This window comes from Chrysemys picta, chromosome 1 (genome assembly GCF_011386835.1).
Source record: "Chrysemys picta bellii isolate R12L10 chromosome 1, ASM1138683v2, whole genome shotgun sequence".
In the NCBI taxonomy this organism is placed as follows: domain Eukaryota; kingdom Metazoa; phylum Chordata; order Testudines; family Emydidae; genus Chrysemys; species Chrysemys picta.
In genome coordinates, this window is record NC_088791.1 from 204643053 (window position 1) to 204663086 (window position 20034).

The 20034-nt window shown below is 46.2% G+C and overlaps 2 protein-coding genes across 19 annotated transcripts in view; both read right to left on the reverse strand.

Annotated features, from left to right (window-relative positions):
- Positions 1 to 20034, reverse strand: part of LOC135978000 (uncharacterized) — a 1156726-nt gene that overhangs the window by 1089572 nt on the left and 47120 nt on the right. The window lies entirely within an intron of this gene.
- SYTL5 (synaptotagmin like 5) overlaps positions 1 to 20034 on the reverse strand; it is a 164887-nt gene that overhangs the window by 30456 nt on the left and 114397 nt on the right. For 9 of the 18 annotated variants that reach the window (XM_065579088.1, XM_005294654.5, XM_065579080.1 and 6 more), the window contains 2 exons: positions 10865 to 11021; positions 4457 to 4586 (listed from right to left, as the gene is read on the reverse strand). In XM_065579088.1, coding sequence (XP_065435160.1) covers positions 4457 to 4586; positions 10865 to 11021 — 287 coding nt within the window. Of the gene's footprint in view, positions 1 to 4456; positions 4590 to 10864; positions 11022 to 20034 lie in introns of all 18 variants that reach the window. The other 9 variants (XM_005294652.5, XM_042859174.2, XM_065579073.1 and 6 more) reach the window with 1 other exon arrangement.

The window sequence follows — 20034 nt, forward strand, 5'->3', positions numbered from 1 at the left end:
GGTGTTTTCCTAGACAAAAGAATCAGTGTTTCCTCTAATTTTTCCCACCCACGTGTGGAATGAATTTTGTTATGCATACCAATATGGAGGTGATGTGTGACAGGGATGAGAGGTTTGGGGTGCAGGAGGGTGCTCCGGGACTACGGCAGGGAGAGAGGACTCCCCCCCAGCTCTCTCTCCCTGCAGCAGCACCTGGGCTTGGGGGGAAAGTCGCCTCTCCCTGCTGTGGCAGCAGGATAGATTCCCCTCCCCTGGCCAGTTTGGGCCAGGGCTGGGTTTGGGCCGGGGAAGGAGTTCCCCGGCCACAGCAGGTACAGGCTGCGGCAGAGTTGGGGCCAGGGGAGGGGTGCTCTGGCCACAGCAGGTCTGGGCCGCTGCGGCTGGGTTTGGGCCGGGGAGGGGCACCCCTCCCTGGGTAAGTCCCTGGGCGAGTTCCCTGAGCCCCTGCACGGCGCTAAACAGGCTGCTGCATGGCCGCGCAGCTTAGAGGGAACTTAGAATGGAATGTGTATTTACTTGTCTGACCTGCTTGATCACAGGCAGAGGACCATGCAACTATATTTACATATAAGGTAAGCAAAGCAGTCAAGCTAACAAGCAGGAGAGAAGACCCCTTAACCATCACAATGAGGGACAAAATCTGCACCCCAGGAAGTCTTCCTTGCTCTTGAGACAGAGACAATGAACGTTGGTCAATATAAAGACAAGCAAAAGCCGTTTTGGTTATCCATCACCGGGGAGAACAAAGAAGACAGCGCTTTGTATCTATGAACGATGGGTCCTCCTGCTGAACTAGCTGGTGACTGCTGACAACTTGGTGTGAGTAAGAAACTATGTTAGGCAATGCTAGATCCCGCTACAATTACATTTTAGACACTAGAAAGTGTGTTATTTTTGTTTTGTTTGTAACCCTTTCAGACCTCTTTCACTCTTGCTTGACATCACTTAAATCTCTGTTCTTTGTTAATAAAACTTAGTTTTACTACAAACCGTCTCAGTGCTGTGTATTAAGGTGGCTTGTATAACCCCAGCTGAGCTAACAAGCTGTTGTGTGTACTTGCTCTTTGGAGGCAGCAAACTTAGTGTTGCCTCTGTAATGTAGCCTTAAGGATTAATCTGCTTGTCTGTATAAATATATCTTTCTTATAAAATAAGTGTTTGATGTATTGGATTTATAGATTTGCATTACAGCTAAACTTACTTTTTATATAAGAGACCTACCTACAGGTTAAACTCTGTATGTTAAAGCTAATGCGTAGTTAACACCTTTTGAGACCCTTTCCAGGAAAGAGTGGAACACCTACACAGATGTCTAGAGACCTTTACCTAGACCAATAATAAAATGGGGTGGAAAATGAGGGGTTTTGCCCACATTCTAACGTATTTACCACAAGTGCGTACATACCTGTCATTCATACGCACATGCATACTAGCCTATGGGTAAGTGTACCCTAACATTTCCGTGGGGGAAGAATGAAATATGGGCATAAGAGGGAGGATTAAATACCTTATAAAAAGGCAATTTGCCATTAGATAGGCAATCTACCCATCTACCTACTCCTGTCTACTCTTCATTGCCTCCACCTTTCAACTACGTATCGATACTACTCATCTTCCACACGACTATTAACTATTGATAGGTCGTTCTTCATTCTTTTCAAGACTGTAAGTTAAAAAGGGACTTAATTTCATTTACATTTTATTTAGATAAGGCATATAGAGTTAATTTAGAAAGCAAGTCACTTTGCAGTAGCTTCCTTTACTAGAGGTGTAAAAAACGCCCAAGGTATTGCCAGCACCAGATTATTATCAAGAACAGGGTGTAAGTATTAATCCATTTTGCTGTGTATAACCTTATATTCTTTTAAAGCACTAATACAAGTGTAACTCTGTAATTCTAATTGTTTTACCATTTACTTACTATCTTCATTGATGTTAATAAAAAGTCTTTATGACAACATCTGTTTCTGTGTAAACTTCCTGTCACAACCCCGAATTTCCTTTTATAAACTCTGTAAAGCCTGATTCAGGACAAACTCTATCTTCTGATTAAACAAATTGGTGAGCCAAATACCCATATTAATTATTACTCACAATAATTATTAAACTATTAAAAATTAATAAAATTATTAATTAATTAAAGAAACATAAAATTAAGTGGATAAATTAATTCAACACTACTAACCTACCCCAAATCAGGCTACAGTAAGCATCCAGAGAGACTGGGCACCACAGGGGAGATGGTTTTGGGGGAGACTTGGGACTGGAAAGGTTGCTAGCACTATCTCGCAAAAAGTAACCAGACTGGTGGAAGGCAAGTTGTGTGCAAGTTGTTGGTGTCAGGACTCTGAGCCAAAGCTGCACAGCACAGCACAGAGAACCAAGATTACAGGGCAGGTAGTGACAGAATCCCTTACTGGTCTGGGCGAACCTCCAAAACATCACAGACACCAGGAGGCAGTGAAGGTGCCTATGTTTGGTACTGCTGATTCCCATGTGGAGAGGAGAAGGGAAATCTCTCTGGGACATGGGAGGTCCTGACTTACCAGCTAATGGCAAATGGTGTAAAACATACTGGCTTCTTTGTGGAAGGATTCTCTTAGTTTTCTCCTAAAGAATACTCCATGCTGCTGCTGTTCTCCATACAAAGGAAAGAAGGAAGTCCCTTTAGGTCATGGGCCGAGAGGGCTTGGAAGTTTTGATTTGATCCCTCCACCCTGGGATGTAGCTGGTGCTGGTTTGGGGAAGGATTTCTCTAATCCATCTTCGAGATTATTCAATAGGAGAGGAAGCTGCTGTGATTTCTTTCAGCTTCCTATCTACCTTGGTGAAATGAAGCCAGTTATCAATTTCCAGGGAGACTTTATTGCATCAGGTAATGTGAGAGGGAGAATCCCTCCTTGCACAGAGAAAGCAGCAGTCAGAAATGCCTCTTCCTATAGGTGCAGTGCCTGTTCAAAGGCACTTTGCTGCTTTCAAGCAGGAAAAATCTATAGTGAAGAACATAGCGTCTTTGATTAGCTCTGTGGGATATGTTACCCACTCTCTGGTACAGGCTAACCCCAGCTGAAACAGAGTGGCTGAGCCCTGCTGTGATTCACAGACTGGCTCATAAATCTGAAAGGCTGAACAGAGAAGATTATGGGGATGGCTGAGTGACAGGAAGTGAGAGGATAAAGGGACTTCTGCCTTCAGGTTCAAATGAGAAAGAGAACAATCTTCACCAGTTCCTGTAAAATGGCTCTGAGTGCACTTTATTGTGTCAATGTCATTTTCTCACCATCCTCCAATGAAAGAATCATTTTATCTGTCCCTCTGCAAGAGGTAATGACAGGGTAACAGTTTATTACATCCTGGGCAAAATGAAAATAATGGCTATACTTCACAGACCTGATTCTCCACTGTCCTACATGTTCTGAGGCCATCTGAAAATGCCATCAAACCAGAATGGCACAATTATACACAGGTGCACATGACCTCACAAGGTTAAGTTTATTAACTTATGGACTCTCTCAGGAAAGTACCACTGAGCACAGAATGTTCCATTAGCTGAGAACTAACACAGATGACATTACATGGGGTTAGGATCTAAATTCCCTCTACGCTGTGCAGCCGTGCAGTTGACTATTAAGCGCTGCGCAGGCGCTCAGGGCTGCAGCAGGGAGAGATGCCCCTCCCCGAGCCCAGGCCCAGCCCAGACCTGCCGCGACCCAGGGACAGGTACCTGTCCCCGGGCCCAGCCCGGCCCAGATCTGCCACAGCCAGGGGAGAGGCACCCCTCCCCCCCAGCCCAGGTGCTGCTGCAGGGAGACAGAGCTGGCGAGGAGTCCTCTCTCCCCACAGTAGCCCCAAGGAGCCCCACTGCACCCCAAATCCCTCATCCTCAGCCCCACCCCAGAGCCTGCACCCCCAGATGAAGCCTTCACCTCCACACACACCTCAACCCTCTGCCCCAGCCAATAGCCCCTCATTCTCAGCCCCACCCCAGAGCCCGCACCCTCACAGCCAGAGCCCTCACCCTCCCCGCACCCCAACCCTCTGTCCTAGCCCTGAGTTCCTCATCCCTGGCTCCACCCCAGAGCCCTCACCCCCCCGCACCCCAGCCCTGAGCCCCCTCCCACACTCCAAACCCCTCGGCCCCACCTCCACCACATGAATTTTGTTATGTGCACCAATATGGAGGTGATGTGTCACACATAACAAAATTCATTCCACACATGGGTGGGAAAAATTAGAGGGTACACTGGTTAGGATCACAATTTTTCCCATATGAAACAAGTGAAAGGTATTTTCTTCCCTATTATAAACCTGATATTTTCAAAATTAACAACAGGAAACTCAACTGTACTTATATTTGACCATCTATTACGCATTAGAACAACAGAAAAAAAGGGTGGGGGAGGCCAAATGAATAATAATCTCACAGAAAGAATTAGGACTACTAATGAACATTTACCTGATGCTAGAGATGCCCTAGAAACTGCTATTGAAGGTGTTCCAGATGCATTCCTATGGTGTCTCTTCACTAAATCTTCAGGTACACTTTCACTTGCAGGCACAGAAGCGCCATTTTTTAAACCAGGGTCCTGCTGAATAAGAATAATATACATTCCCTAAGTATTGAGCCATATAATAGGAAGCTTATTTATGGTCATCATTACAGTCTAATTTCCATAACCCAAAAGAACATTACAAGTACACGATCAGTTATTAAATATTTGTATTATAATTAATCAGCATTGGGGCTCCGTTGTGCTCAGCATAATACAAAGGGAAATGACAATGCAATCCCTGCCTACAACCTAAGCTTTCAATTTAAGGGGACAAGTGGGGCAGGAAGGGGCAAGGGAGGCAAATAATACAATAAAATTTGTCATTTTTCAAAATTATAAATATACCTGATCTACACACCGTTTTTATACACTACAGCTTTGTTAGTTAGGAGCGTGACTGATCTGACATAGCTATAGCGGTACAAATCTTAGCCTGGACACAGTTATACTGGTATAAAAGTAGGTTATACCAGTACAGTTCCTATAAATAAACAGCTACAGGTATAACTGTATCCACACTAAAGGGATTATACAACTTTTGTGTATAGACAAGGCCATAGACAAAGTATGTGCCAATTTACTTATTTGCCCCTGAGCCAAGCCATCATAAATTGACTGATTTCTTATAGGTGTCATGGTACAGGTGGCTCATAAGGAGAGATCTGAAGAAGAAGAAATGGTAGAGCCTTTACAGATGAATTCAAGGAAGGCATTCTGTGCCTAAAGAGCAGCATGGAAGAAGGTGCAGAGAGCAGCTGACAAACACACAGGCATCTAACATGTACAGAAATAAGAATATTGTAATCAAACACGTCATTACCAATTATTGTGCAAGGCACTGGCACAGACACAAAAGAAGGCAGAATCCTTGCTCTGAATAGCTTTTACTCTCAGAATATAGACAATAGATAGGAAAAGGGGGAACAACAAAATATTAAGGTGGCCAGCCGGTGATGTAGTGGTTGGCTACCTGCTGATAATGTAAAGTTTTTAACAACACAAAGGTAAACAAATTTCTCCTACCCACAATCTGTCTGTTTTGAAATTTTAGAGTGTAAAGTCCTTGGAACAAAGACTGTGCTTTCTTTTGTATTTGGATAGTACCTAGCACATTGTGAATGCTATTGGATACATATGACAAGATAGGTTTGATAGCATATGCTGGCTCATATGAATTTGTGGGTTTTCACTGTTAAATATCCCTAACAAAAAAGACTAGGAATTGTTCTAGCCAAGAATATGGAAAGACATCCTGTTACGTTAAGGGCAGGGGAGCGGGGGAAGACTACATCGCAATTAAAAAACCAACCTTTGGTGCATATATTTGTAACTACAAGAGCTATAGAGAACCATAGGTAACATGAAGGAAGCTTGTCATGATATCAGTATCTGTAGACAGATTGCAATGGCCCACCTGTAGCAATCTATCATGGGAGCCAATGGGAAGAGAGCATACCTAAGAAAGGTTCCTGCCTTTACAGTGTCCCTGACTTTGCTAAGCATCACACCTGTATAAAATGAAGTGGCAACACACTAACAATCAAAAGCTTTCCCTACTGCATGCCAGAACCAGGCTAATGGAAATATTGCTTATTAGCAATCAGACTGACTATTGTGACTCATTTCTGCAGCTCAAATATGGTTAGCACTTGCAGCTGAATCTCTTTATGCCTGCCTTTGACAGCTGTGTATTCAGGAAAGGCAGGTCGTTCTCTTTCAACAACATAATGTTAATTCACTAACCAATGCTCAGCACAATTGAGATGAACATCTTGGAGCTCAAAGTGAAGTTAAAGTGGTATTTTTATAATCATGTGGAAAAGCATCACTGAGACAACTGAAGGTAATTTTGGCTACGGTCTTCTAGGCATTTGCAGGCACTTTTTTCCATTACAATTTTTTTTTCACATTATCAATTCAAATATATGCATAGTAAATATTAAAGCCGCTAGTCAATCAGTTTGACAGATAGTACTCTAAGTGCAGGAGAATAAAAACCAGAACAAGAAACTATCTTGATGGACAGAGTGAATCTCAAAAGCTTGCCAATGTTTAGTTAGTCCAGTTAAAAAAAAGACCACATAAGATGTAAGGGGGATTTATATATATCTATATACAGATAAAGTAATATCTTTCATTGGACCATCCTATGTTGGTGAGAGAGAGAGAAGCTTTTGAGCTACACAGAGCTCTTCTTCAGGTCTGGGAAAGGTATTTTCAGTGTCACAGCTAAATGCAAGGTAGAACAGATTGTTTAGCATAAGTTGTCAACACATATTCTAAGGGACCATTCAAAGTGAAGTGGCTCATTAACTCCCCTGTAGTCGGAGAACAAAGCCCGCTCTCTCTCTCTCTCTCTCTCTCTCACACACACACACACACACCTCTCTTCAGGAAACACTTAAGTGTCAGGTGGGATTAAGTTAAAATAGGGAATCACAGTCAGTGCTAGTACAAAGGCTGCAATCATTGCAAAATCTAAGATCAGACAAATCTCAAGGATAGTTGCCTTCCTGAAAACATAAATGAAGGATAATTATTATTACATCCTTCTCATATCAACATTTGTGCACAGGGCAGAAACTAGACTCTTCCATCCCTCTGTCATTAGTTGCTGTTTCGATTTGCTCTATACTGTTGGGATCAACTGTTCTGCCCTCCTTGCTAGTGGTTGTTCTTAAGATTTCTCTTAGGTGTCCTTGTTTCCTCACCACTAGTTGGTTTCCACTTAAGAGCTTCATGTGGGAGTCTGGGTGTTGGCAACTGGAGTATTTGCCCCAAATATGTACAGCGCTTCCTTCTGATTCTAGTGGAGATAAGCTGATTGTTGGTGATTTGTCTCATCTTTTCATTGGTGCTAAAGTCTCTCCAGCCAATGCCCAGAATCTTTTATAGACACTTAAGTTTTCTATCTAACATTTTAATAGCTCACCAGCTCTCACAGTTGCATGTTAGCACTCTTAAGATTACATTTAAAAAAATTCTCAGTTTTGTTTTGGTAATTTATATCTTTAATTTCCATAGTTTGTTGAGTTTAGTGAATGCTGTGGATGCCTTTCCTAGCCTTGATGTCACTTCTTTCCTGAGGTCTCTCTTGGCTAGTATATTGGGTTGCCAACCCTCTAGGATTGTCCTGGAATCTCCAGGAATTAAAGATTAATCTTTAATTGAAGATTATGTCATGTGATGAAACTTCCGGGAATACGTCCAACCACAACTGGCAACCCTACTAGTATAGTACTGTCCAGGTAAATGAATTGTTCTACTTCTTGATGTTTTTGCTCTCTATTACGATGTTACTGCTTGATGTCTGGGTTTCAAGGATGTTTGTTTTGGTGTCACTGATTTTGAGCACTGATTGGCCTTTGCAAAGGCATCTGCCTTCGTAGCTTTTCAGGAGTGTTGCTCAATAGCATGATATCACCAGCAAAGTCTAGGTCTTCTACACATTTGCCATTACCCATGACATGCCAATGTTTAGGTTGCTAATGCACATCTTCATTATTCAGTCTATGGCGATGCAAAACAACAGCAGAGATAGAATGCAGCCAGGCTTCATGCCAGTGTCCACAATGAACCACTCTGTTGTTTGGTTTTTCATCCTTCCATAGCATTTTGCTTCACTGTACAACGCTGTGATGATGTTGATGACTTTAGCTGGAATTCCATAAGACTGAAGAATATTCCACAATGTATGCCTATACAGGCTGTCAAATACCTTTTGGAAAAAAATCAATGAAATTGGTAAGGGGAGCCTGGCATTGTATATGTTCATCTTCTACAGTCCTTAGTGTGAATATCTGATCCATGCGTGTGATTATCTGATCCACACATGATTACTTGGGCCTGAATCCAATCTGTTCTTCCCTAAGCATTGCATCCATTGCCTCTTTTATTCTGTGTAGTTGTAATATTTGTAATAAAGAAGATTTTCCCTACAAAAGAGAGTAGTGTGACTCCTTTCTAGTTGTTACAGTCAGTAAGATCACCTTTTTTGGGCAGTCTGACAATGAATCCATGTTTCCACTGGTTGAGGGGGAGTCTCTTTTTCTGAGACTTCGCTGAACAGCTCTGCCAGTTTCGTTAGTCTGGTAACGTCATGTGCGCTTAGCATTTCTGCTGTGATTTGATCATCAACCCCAGCTTTGTTGTTTTTCAGCATCTTGATTGCAGCCTGTGCTTCTGATATCTCTATTGGACTGATGTGGAGATCAGGATAATTAACTGCTATAAAACATTGTAAAGCAATTTTGGAATGAGAAACCTCCACAGATGTTAGGAATTTGTACTAATTAAGCAGCAGTAAGAGCAATTTCCTTGATCACGTTGTCCTGCTAAATGACTGATGGGGGTTATAGCTTTTACCCAACACAACAGAACTACGTGAAATAGAATTGTACTAAAAGACTATATTCCCGCCTATCACTTTCAATACCTGCACAAGTACATCACCGCTTATAAACAGACGTCACGTAATAGCTATCAGTTCTTATCAGGTACCACCATTTTTTTTTAAAAAGCAACAAAATAGAGATTGACATAAGAATATTTGTAACAGGGGGGCTTGGAAGGCCAGTTGGCCTACTGGTTGGAAACTTCCTGCCTCCTGCTTCTGTGGTCGAGGTGCCTCAGTCTTTAAGGAGGAAGGTTAGTGGGACCCGGGCCCTCCCATTCCACCGGGTTCCAGCCCAAAGCCCTGTGTAAGTCAACCCCTGAGTAGAGGAGCTCTCAGCAGGGAGTCTATGTCCACTGCCCTGGGCTACTTCCCACTGTTGCCCCTTCAGTGTGGGGCATGGCCCCTATAGTACAAGTTTCTGTGATGCTTGTCTCTAGTATTGCCCCCTCATGGACTCTGGGCGGTGTCCTGCTGCGGTCCCAGCTTCCTCTGGCAGGGCAGCCATACATTTGGTGAGGTGGGAACCCCCTCAAGATCTCAGTGCTTCGGACACCCAGGCTCCTTGTAAGCCAGGTGCTCCTAGACCTCTTTCTCTGCCTCTTTTGGCCAGGAAGATGGTGCTTGGTTACTGGTGGCTACTTCAGGCAGCAAGCTAGTGATCCTTCCCTCAGGTAGGGAAGCAGCTAACTCCTGCCTCTTTGACAGTCAGCCCCGAACTGAGCCAGGCTCCCTCCTTCTCTCCCGCTCCAGGCCTGGCATTGGCTGCAGGTGGAACGGGGCGAGGCTAGCTGGGCCCGAAGGCTCTCTTTAACCCCTTCCATGCTGATGGGCGGTTTCTCTGCTTCACCACACTGTTGTTCAAAAATCAGGACACACTTGGAATTGTGAGGAGAGGACCTGACTGTGATGGGACCGCTCAGCAACCTAGCATTTGTGCAACAGTGATTTGTTAGTACTACAGATCAAACTTGTCCTGAATGAAGGAGAGAAATCTTTGGGAAGACTCACTATCCCAGAAGAAATGACACACCAATATCAAGAGGACTCCTTCCCTGGGACAGAAGTTCATTTATGGGAAGAAAGGAGAAGGTCCTTCCTCTCATTCACTCTGCTGTCATGCTTTGGCCCTGCCAGGGAAGGCTAATATGGCATTCAAGAATGTGGTAATATCTCTCTGAGGGAAAGAGGTGGTGCTTCCTCCCAGGGCCTTAGAGAGCTTAGCACAGCATCCAATTCTTAACTGACCCTTTGATCACTAATCCTGGACAAAGGTACAAAGACATTTAAAAAGCTAGGCCTAGAAACTGCTTGGATGTTCCCTTTCATGCCCAGCACCACCCAGAGGAGTTGTGGGAGCAGCTTTAAAGTCCCAACTACCTGGAGTGCCACACAGTACCCACCACAGAAGCAGGTCCTTCACACCTGTACCAGCCTCCTGATGTCAACAAAGCCTTCGAACTTGAACTCTCGTGACTCAGTTTTTCTCAGCTGGTTGCCTACCTGCCTCTCCTGTCAAATTCCTTCTGCTATCCTCATTATTTTCCTTCAATCTTTCCCTTCACAGCATCCCATGGGTTAAAACTTTGTGGAAACTGATGGGTGTGAATGCGCCCTTACATCTTAAGTAGTAATTTTTAACATTTAAGTAATAACGGTCAATAACAGGCCATTTTAGAATGAGAAAAATGTTTGTCAATCCAAAAAACAGGTCATTGATGGTGAGTTTAACAGATTTCATTACGGTCAGAGACTGTCACTTGTCACAACAGGATTAAGGAATAAATAGCATTATCTTTGGCAAGCTTAGCCTTTATTGGTTGCAAGCTGATCAGATATTGACTGTGGTGTGTACGGTTGTGGTGTCAGTGATATCTGAAGGGGAGATGTGTGTAGTTAGTAGCATTGCCACATTTACCCTGCCGTAATCTGAAGTCATGCTCCGTGTGCTCAGTGCTGGTGACCTCGGATGGACTGGAGTGGACGCATTGCTTCGGTACCCAGAGCTCACTGTGCCTTTCATGTTACCGGGAAGGGTCTCCGCGTCATTGTTGTTCAGCGAAAGAGTGCTCCCCCTGAGGAGACAGGACAAACAGATTCCTGATTTCAAAACATTGGCAACACAGCAAGTGGGAAAAATAGGAAACAAAGTTTACTAAAACTATCTTGTACCAGATAAGCTACATGTGATCTACTCTAAGGGTGGATCAGCTACAAACACCACATGGAAACTATGAATCTATATCTGGTGGCATGGAAGGGAAGAATTAGGTGACAGTTGGTTGGAGATATTGTCTGTATACATTGCTTGATGCATTTATTCTCAGAATTAGGAACATTTTAAACATGTCTCTGGTATACAGCATTAATATAATCCAAGAACTGCACAAGATTTGTTTTCCTGCATGTTTATTTCATAAGTACACTTATTTCCAGCAGCTGATTCATTGCTCCGCACATGGCATTCCCCATCACACTGTCCCTTGCTTTGCAATAGAAGTTAATGCGGCATGATGGTTCTGGATGCACCTGCAGATTCTTTCAGTGCCAACAGACACTCCAGGTGAGTCGGCTGGCTCAGCTGCTCCAAACCTCTCCATCTGTCTGTCTATCTGTCTGCTCCTCAAGAGGGACAATGCTCCGCACTGTCCCATTTGCCTTGTAATGAGAGTTCCTGGCCTGAACAAGCTGGCAGTTCCTACGTGACTCAGCTCACTAGTGAAATCACACCAAATTTTTTTGCCAACTTTGCAGTCATTCAACAAAACTGACAGAAAGAAACAGCATTCAGAATACAGGAATCTGACTATTAATACTCAGTGTTATCATCTCTAAATGGGCACTGATCCAGTAACTCCAGTCCCTGCCACCAGGAAAACCTGATCACAGGAGAGACTGGGATTACAACAGAAAGGTGACGGAGGGAAAACATTGCTAGAACTGAATTGACATTTTCACCCATATAAACAAAATGTCACTAGCCTGCTTAATAAATCTTCAGGGGTCTGTTGGCGTCCCCTTCATGCTAGACATGACACATGAGGGACATCTTCGCTTGGTTTATCCTGTCATATCATGTTTTGAATAACTGCACTGAAAACCTCTTTTGCCACACTGGTGACTTTTATAAGAGCCGCCGCTGAACCGAGGAACAAAATTCTTGACTGTGACAGCTAATGTCCTTCTAGTAACTTAAGTTAGAATACAGACTCATGAGATCAGTGTTGTATTCAAACTGAACCTATCCTATTTGGAGAGCTGAATACCCCTTAATAAGAAAAACACTTTGATGGCTTCTTATCTGTGAATGTAAGACTAAAATACTCTGCCACCCCAAAGAAAATGAAATATTTTAGGAACAGTGGGGAGGTGACCGATGTGTACTGAAGACCCCTGGATTTTAGTTCAGTGATGGCTCCATCAGTGAAAAGTTCGTATCAAAGAATAATTTTTAGGGTTCTCTCCCAACCCCCATTCCCCCATTGATTTATATAAAGACCTGACTCAGTATTGTTAGGAAAGAAAGCTAAAACTATTCTGTGTCAACTGTATTCTAGTGTTGCTGTTGGGTTTGGATTCTCATACCTCTCAACTTTCAAACTTGCAATACAAAATAACCAGAACGTGGAACACTTGGGTTTTGTTGCAAGTCACACCATAACTGAAAGATTGTAATGGATTTTTAACTAATAAACCTGTTCTTTAGGATGTTTTCTCACTATGTGAATTAAAAATAAAAGTTGTTAAAAAAGAAAGCTTGAGAAACAAATTCCGTAATGTGTAACCATAAGAAAACCTATGTGCATCATCAACCGGATTTGAAACCAGGACTTTCAGAAACACAGTGGGGGGGAAGGATAGCTCAGTGGTTTGAGCATTGGCCTGCTAAACCCAGGGTTGTGAGTTCAATCCTTGAGGGGGCCATATAGGGATCTGGGGCAAAAAAAATAGTTGGGGATTGGTCCTGCTTTGAGCAGAGGATTGGACTAGAGGACCTCAGTCCCCACCAGCTTGGGGGCCCCACTCTGAATCAGCAGCAGCCAGGGCCCCAGGCATGCGGGGCGGCACCCCCAACACTACTAGTTCCTGCGCCTTTGTCTTCCAGGACCGAGCATGCTGGCCAATCACAGTGGCCCGCGGGGCCCCCCCCCAAAGTGCAGGACCCAGAGCGGTCACTGCGATTCACCCTACCCAAGGGACAGCTCTGCACCTAGGGTCTTGGATGAGATCGTGCTCAGGTGGTTAAACTGTCCTGCTGCTCACACAACCATGGCTACACTTCTGTTTTTAGCATGCTACCTTGAACAGAGCTCGCTCGAGTATGTCTACTCAAGCCAGAATTGCACGTACCAGACCAGTGTAGACATACCCTGAAGGGAGGCAGTCCTGCAGTTAGAGGAGTTGTTACCAACATGTTAGCCAAGGACATAGATTGGTGTTCATTCAGTCTGAAACAGCAGGGCGGCTAAGTAAATGAGATTTAGGTCTCCATTTTGGAGACTTTGGTTCTTTTACCGTTTATGCTAGAAGTGACCTTCTGCAGCCTCACACTGAATTGTCAAAGATCCATGTATTTTTGTTGGGGTGGAGCAAGCCAATGTAAGAAGGGAGCTCATGACATCCTGGCTCTCAGACCAGTGCAGCTTTCCCTAAACCAAAGGTGTTGGAGCGAGAGTGTATTCACATTCTTTTCTTCCTTCCCTTTTGTTGAATATTGTTTGGTTTGGCAAGGCTGCTGAAAGAGGAGGCCAATTTATTCAAAAACGGCAACAGAGAAAAATCCAGGACATTGCTGGCATTCGAAGAAGTGAGGTTTTTGCCCACGAAAGCTTATGCCCAAATAAATCTGTTAGTCTTTAAGGTGCCACCAGACTCCTTGTTGTTTTCGCTGGTGTTGGAAGAAGCTGTTTAAGATTTTTTTATTATGATGATGATTATGATTTTGCAATTCCAAGCAGATGTATAGGATGGTTAAGAGAGATTTTGATGCTATTTTTAACAATTAGTATTTAACTCTTTAAATTTACAACAAAGTATTGTGACAAAGTTCCTCCTCTATCTTGGTGGGTCCTGCGCTTATTGGCGGATTTTCTTGCCTCAGAGATTCACCATGTGGGTTGGGGAACAGCCCAGAGACCTTCCCCTCTGGGAGAACCCACAGTCCAGGTCAATTGGGAGGTTTGGGGGGAACCCGGGCCTGCCCTTTACTCCGGGTTCCAGCCCTGTGGACTGCAGCTGTCTATAGTGCCTCCTGTAACAGCTGCATGACAGCTACAACTCCCTGGGCTACTTCCCCATGGCCTCCTCCAAACACCTTCCTTATTCTCAACACAGGACCTTCCTCCTGGTGTCTGATAATGGTTGTGCTCCTCAGTCCTCCAGCAGCACACCCTCTCACTCTCAGCTCCTTGCGCCTCTTGCTCCCAGCTCCTCACACTCCCACCACAAACTGAAGTGAGCTCCTTTTTAAAACCCAGGTGCCCTGATTAGCCTGCCTTAATTGATTCTAGAAGCTTCTTCTTAATTGGCTCCAGGTGTCCTAATTAGCCTGCCTGCCTTACCTGGTTCTAGCAGGTTCCTGATTACTCTAGTGCAGTCCCCGCTCTGGTCACTCAGGGAACAGAAAACTACTCATCCAGTGACCAGTATATTTGCCCTCTACCAGACTCCTGTACCCCACTGGTCTGGGTCTGTCACATATCCCTCCCCCCTGCTCAATGCCAAGGGGTTGGGCAGCTTGGGACACCAGACAGTGCACATGTGACAAGCCATCGGCGTTGCCATGACGGCTCCCTGCTCTGTGTTGCACACGGAACTGGAAAGGTTGGAGGGATAAGAACCATCTGGTCACCCTTGTGTTCTTCTCCTTGTTCCGCTGCATCCATTGAAGAGGGGCATGGTCGGTCATGAGGACAAATCTGCGCCAGAGCAGGTAGTAGCGCAATGTTTCCATGGCCCATTTTACAGCGAGGCATTCTCTCTCCACCACTGCATATTTTTGTTCCCTTGGAAGGAGTTTCCGTCTGAGGTATAGAATTGGGTGTTCCTCCTCCCCGACCATCTGTGATAGAACGGCCCCCAACCCTACTTCCGATGCATCCGTCTGCAGGACAAGCTCCTTGGTGAAATCAGGGGCTATCAGTACGGGGTTATTGCAGAGGGCAGTCCGTAGGTCTGTGAATGCTTCCTCTGCTACGTCAGACCATCTCACCAGATCAGGTCCACGGGCTTTCACTAGGTCTGTCAGGGGGCTTGCCCTTGTGGCAAAGTGGGGGATAAATCGTCGGTAATATCCCACCACACCTAGGAACGCCTGGACTTGTTTCTAGCGACTTGATTGGGGCCAATTTTGGATGGCCTCTAACTTGTTCACTTGGGGTTTTACCAGACCTTTTCCCACAATGTAGCCAAGATATTTGGCCTCTGTAAACCCTACAGTGCACCTGGCAGGGTTTGCTGTAAGGCCAGCTCGCCTGAAGGTATCGAGGACTGCCTCCACCTTCTCCAGGTGGGTTTCCCAGTCTGGGGTATGAATGACCACATTGTCCAAGTAAGCAGAAGCATAACTGTTATGCGGGCGTAATAGCTTGTCCATGAAGCGCTGGAAGGTAGCTGGGGCCCCATGTAGTCCAAAAGGGAGGACAGTATATTGAAAAAGACCTTCTGGTGTAGAGAACGCAGTCTTTTCCTTTGCGTCTTCCACAAGGGGAATCTGCCAGTATCCCCTTGGTCAAGTCTAGGATAGTCAAGTACCGGGCATTACCCAGACGGTCCACTAGCTCATCTATGCGAGGTATGGGGTACGCATCGAACTGGGATACTTGGTTTAGTTGCCGGAAGTCGTTGCAAAATCTTGTGGTGCCATCAAGTTTGGGCACCAGCACGATTGGGCTGGACCACTGACTGTGGGATTCTTCGATGATCCCCAACTCCAGCATTTTTTTTACTTCTGCTTTTATTTCCTCCCTTTTTGCCGCTGGCACCTGATAGGGCCTCATTGTTACTCTGGCCCCAGGGTTCGTGACGATGTGGTGATATGTCTCGGTTGTTCGACCCGGTTTTGTCGAGAACAAATCTTGGTTCCGGAAGATCATCTCAGACACCTCATTCTTCTGGTCTGGTGTTAAATCTGGAGACACTCTCACCTGTTTGGAAGGCTTGTTTTCCTGGGTTAGGTCTTTTTGGACCGTTGTGCATGCCAGCATTTCAGAAGGTTAACATGATAAATCTGTTCTTGTTTTCTGCGTCCTGGCTGCCGCACCTTGTAGGTTACTTCCCCCACGGGTTCAACTACCTCATAGGGCCCCTGCCATTGGGCCAGAAGCTTGCTTTCTGCTGTGGGTACCAACACCATAACCCGATCCCCTGGTTGGAACTGTCGCACTTTTGCCTGGCGATTGTAATGGGTTCCGCTGGGCCTCCTGTGCCTTCTCCAAATGTTCCCGTACAATAGAGGTAACCCGGGCTATCCGGTCTCGCATCTGCATTACATGCTCTATTATATTTCTCCCCTCATTGGGTTCCTCTTCCCAGATCTCTTTGGCAATATCTAGTATGCCACAGGGGTGACGCCCGTATAATAACTCAAAGGGGGAAAACCCAGTTGAGGCCTGTGGTATCTCCCGGATAGCGAACATAAGGTAGGGTAGTAAGGTGTCCCAATCCTTCCCATCCCGACTTACCACCTTCCTTATCATAACCTTGAGGGTTCGGTTAAACCTTTCTACCAACCCATCAGTCTGCGGATGGTAGACCGAAGTTCTCAGGGTATGTATATGGAGCAGCGTACAGAGGTCCTTCATTAGCTTTGACATAAATGGGGTTCCTTGGTCGGTTAATACCTCCTTCAGTAGCCCCATTCGGGCAAAGATCCCCACCAGCTCTTTGGCTATAGTTTTAGAGGCCGTGTTCCGCAGGGGGACGGCTTCTGGGTAGCGAGTAGCATAGTCCAAAACAACAAGTATATATTGGTGGCCCCGAGCCGTCTTCTCCGGGGGTCCCACTAGGTCCATGGCTATTCGCTCGAAGGGGACCTCTATGATAGAAAGGGGTACTAAAGGTGCCCTCAAGTGGGGACGGGGACTGTGCAGCTGACCCTTCGGGCAGGAGGCACAGTACCTCCGCACGTCTTTATGTACTCTGGGCCAGAAGAACCGTCGTAGGACTCGTGCCAGGGTCTTCTCTACCCCCAAATGCCCCCCAAAAAGATGACTATGAGCAAGACTTAATACAGCGTTCTGGTGTTTTTGAGGTACTAGGATCTGCTGTACCTTCTGCCCCTGTACTGGTGCAACCCGGTATAAGAGATCCTTCTTCATTATGAAGTAGGGTCCTGGTCCCTGGGTTTTTCCTTCCACGGGGACCCCATCTATTTCAGTCACCTCCTTCCTAATGTTGTCATACCTTGGGTCTACTGCCTGGTCCCGTCCAAAATTTCCTCTCCCGGGGCTAATCTGCCCAAGATCTAGGGGCCCAGTCTCTGTTGCCTCTACTGGTTCAGAAGCATTAGGGTGGGGGTCAGACTCCGGTGCTTCTCCCTCCTGCGTGGCCTCCTTTTCAGCTGCGTGGGTCCGCCTACCTACAAGAGCGACCCTCTGGCTTTGGGTCAGTATTCGGGTTCCCAAGGCCTTAGCTGCCCTTCTTTTCCTTTTTGTCTTTCTACCCTGTCTGGGAATGGAGAACAAATCTGGGGATATTTCAGAGAAGATTGGGGGTTGACAGTCTGCTGTGGATGCCTCACCAATTTTAGGGTCCCCATCTTTCTCCAATCCCCCTACTGGGAGTAAGTTTCCAAACCCTGGGAAGTCCCTCCCTATGAGCACCGGGTATGGGAGGTTAGGGACTACACCTGCTGCTACATCAGTAGTGCTCCCTTGGATCTCGATTTTGACTGGGATGATGGGGTAGTAACTAACTGTCCCAGGGACACGTTATCCCCATACATTTAGCCTGCAGCAGCTGACTACGCTTCACGAGCTTCCCTGAGATAAGCGTGATGGCACTCCCCGAATCAACCAGTGCCGTGGTCCCTACCGCATTTAGTTTCACTGGTCTGGTATACATATGTGGGGTTAGTGAGACCCCCACAAGGTGGATTAGGGAGCATGGATCTGCCCAGTTCCCCAGGTTACACTGCATAGGCTCCTCAGCATTGGGACACTGTGCAGCTATGTGTCCCCGCTCCCCACAGGCATAACATCTGTATGGAGCCCTAGGCATTCCCCAGTCTCTTGGTTTGGGCAGTCTAACATCACGATCCTCTTCTCCCTCAGTGCTCCGACTCTTTGTGGCCTCTAATGGGCCTTCAGCCTCTCTCTTTTTCCACCTGGGCCCTCCTGGTGGCCCAGTCACCCAAACTTTAGGGCTTGGTGCTGCTAGTTTAACCCGGGGTGCCTCTTCCTTAACTGGTCGGGTCAGCTGCCTCACCGTCCTTCGCCTCTCTACCAGGGCGACAACCTCATCATAGGTGGAGGGTTCGTTCTGGCTTACCCAGGCACGAAGGTCTGGTGGTAGTCCCCTCATGTATTGGTCGATGACCAGAACCGCTAGTATCTTTTCTGGACTCCGAGACTCTGTTTGCAACCACTTTCGTGCGAGATGGATGAGGTCATACAATTGGGACCGCAGGGTTTTGTCTTCCTGGTACCTCCAACCGTGATACTGCTGGGCCCGCACTTCTGTCGTTACCCCAGATCTGGCCAGGATCTCTGCTTTCAGCTGGGGGTAGTCTGCCGCAGCCTCTTCAGGCAGATCATGGTAGGCCGTCTGGGCCTCCCCACACAGGAATGGGGCAAGGATGCCAGACCACTGATCTCGAGGCCAGGCCTCCCGTAGGGCTGTCCTCTCAAAGGCCAGAAGGTATGCCTCTACATCATCCTCCCGTGTCATTTTCTGCAGCCAATGGCTGGCCTGTATGAGCCGCATCCCATCATGGCCGCGATTCAGCTCTGTAAGGGATTTTGCCTGGTTTACCAGTTCCCGCAACAGCTCGGTCATGAGCAGCCTGGTCCATCAGCAGGAGATTAGTCTCTTGCTGCAGCCGCACTGCCTCCTGTTGGGCGGCTGCCTGGACACGGGTAGCCTCCTGCTGGGCCGCCGTAGCTTGTATCAGTGCCCGCACTACGTCATCCATTGTGGTGAAAAAAAAAAAACCCTCTCCCCCCCTTTTTTTTTTGTTTTGTTTTTTGTTTAAATCACCCTCCTTCTTCCGCCGCGCTGTGCACCTCAAAATCCCACTCTTGACACCAGTGTGACAAAGTTCCTCCTCTATCTTGGTGTGTCCTGCGCTTATTGGCGGATTTTCTTGCCTCAGAGATTCACCATGTGGGTTGGGGAACAGCCCAGAGACCTTCCCCTCTGGGAGAACCCGCAGTCCAGGTCAATTGGGAGGTTTGGGGGGAACCCGGGCCCGCCCTCTACTCCGGGTTCCAGCCCTGTGGACTGCAGCTGTCTATAGTGCCTCCTGTAACAGCTGCATGACAGCTACAACTCCCTGGGCTACTTCCCCATGGCCTCCTCCAAACACCTTCCTTATTCTCAACACAGGACCTTCCTCCTGGTGTCTGATAATGGTTGTGCTCCTCAGTCCTCCAGCAGCACACCCTCACCCTCTCACTCTCAGCTCCTTGCGCCTCTTGCTCCCAGCTCCTCACACTCCCACCACAAACTGAAGTGAGCTCCTTTTTAAAACCCAGGTGCCCTGATTAGCCTGCCTTAATTGATTCTAGAAGCTTCTTCTTAATTGGCTCCAGGTGTCCTAATTAGCCTGCCTGCCTTAACTGGTTCTAGCAGGTTCCTGATTACTCTAGTGCAGCCCCTGCTCTGGTCACTCAGGGAACAGAAAACTACTCATCCAGTGACCAGTATATTTGCCCTCTACCAGACTCCTGTACCCCACTGGTCTGGGTCTGTCACAGTATACATAATAAATGTACCTTATGTATGTGCCATTGTTACTTTTTTAATCTGATAAGATATGAATAAGATACTATACTGTAAGCATCAATATGAGCTCTTCCCTAGTAATTCCAGACAGCACTATCTCAATGAATTCAACCTTTCCTATAGGCAGTGAGGTAATTCAGTCAA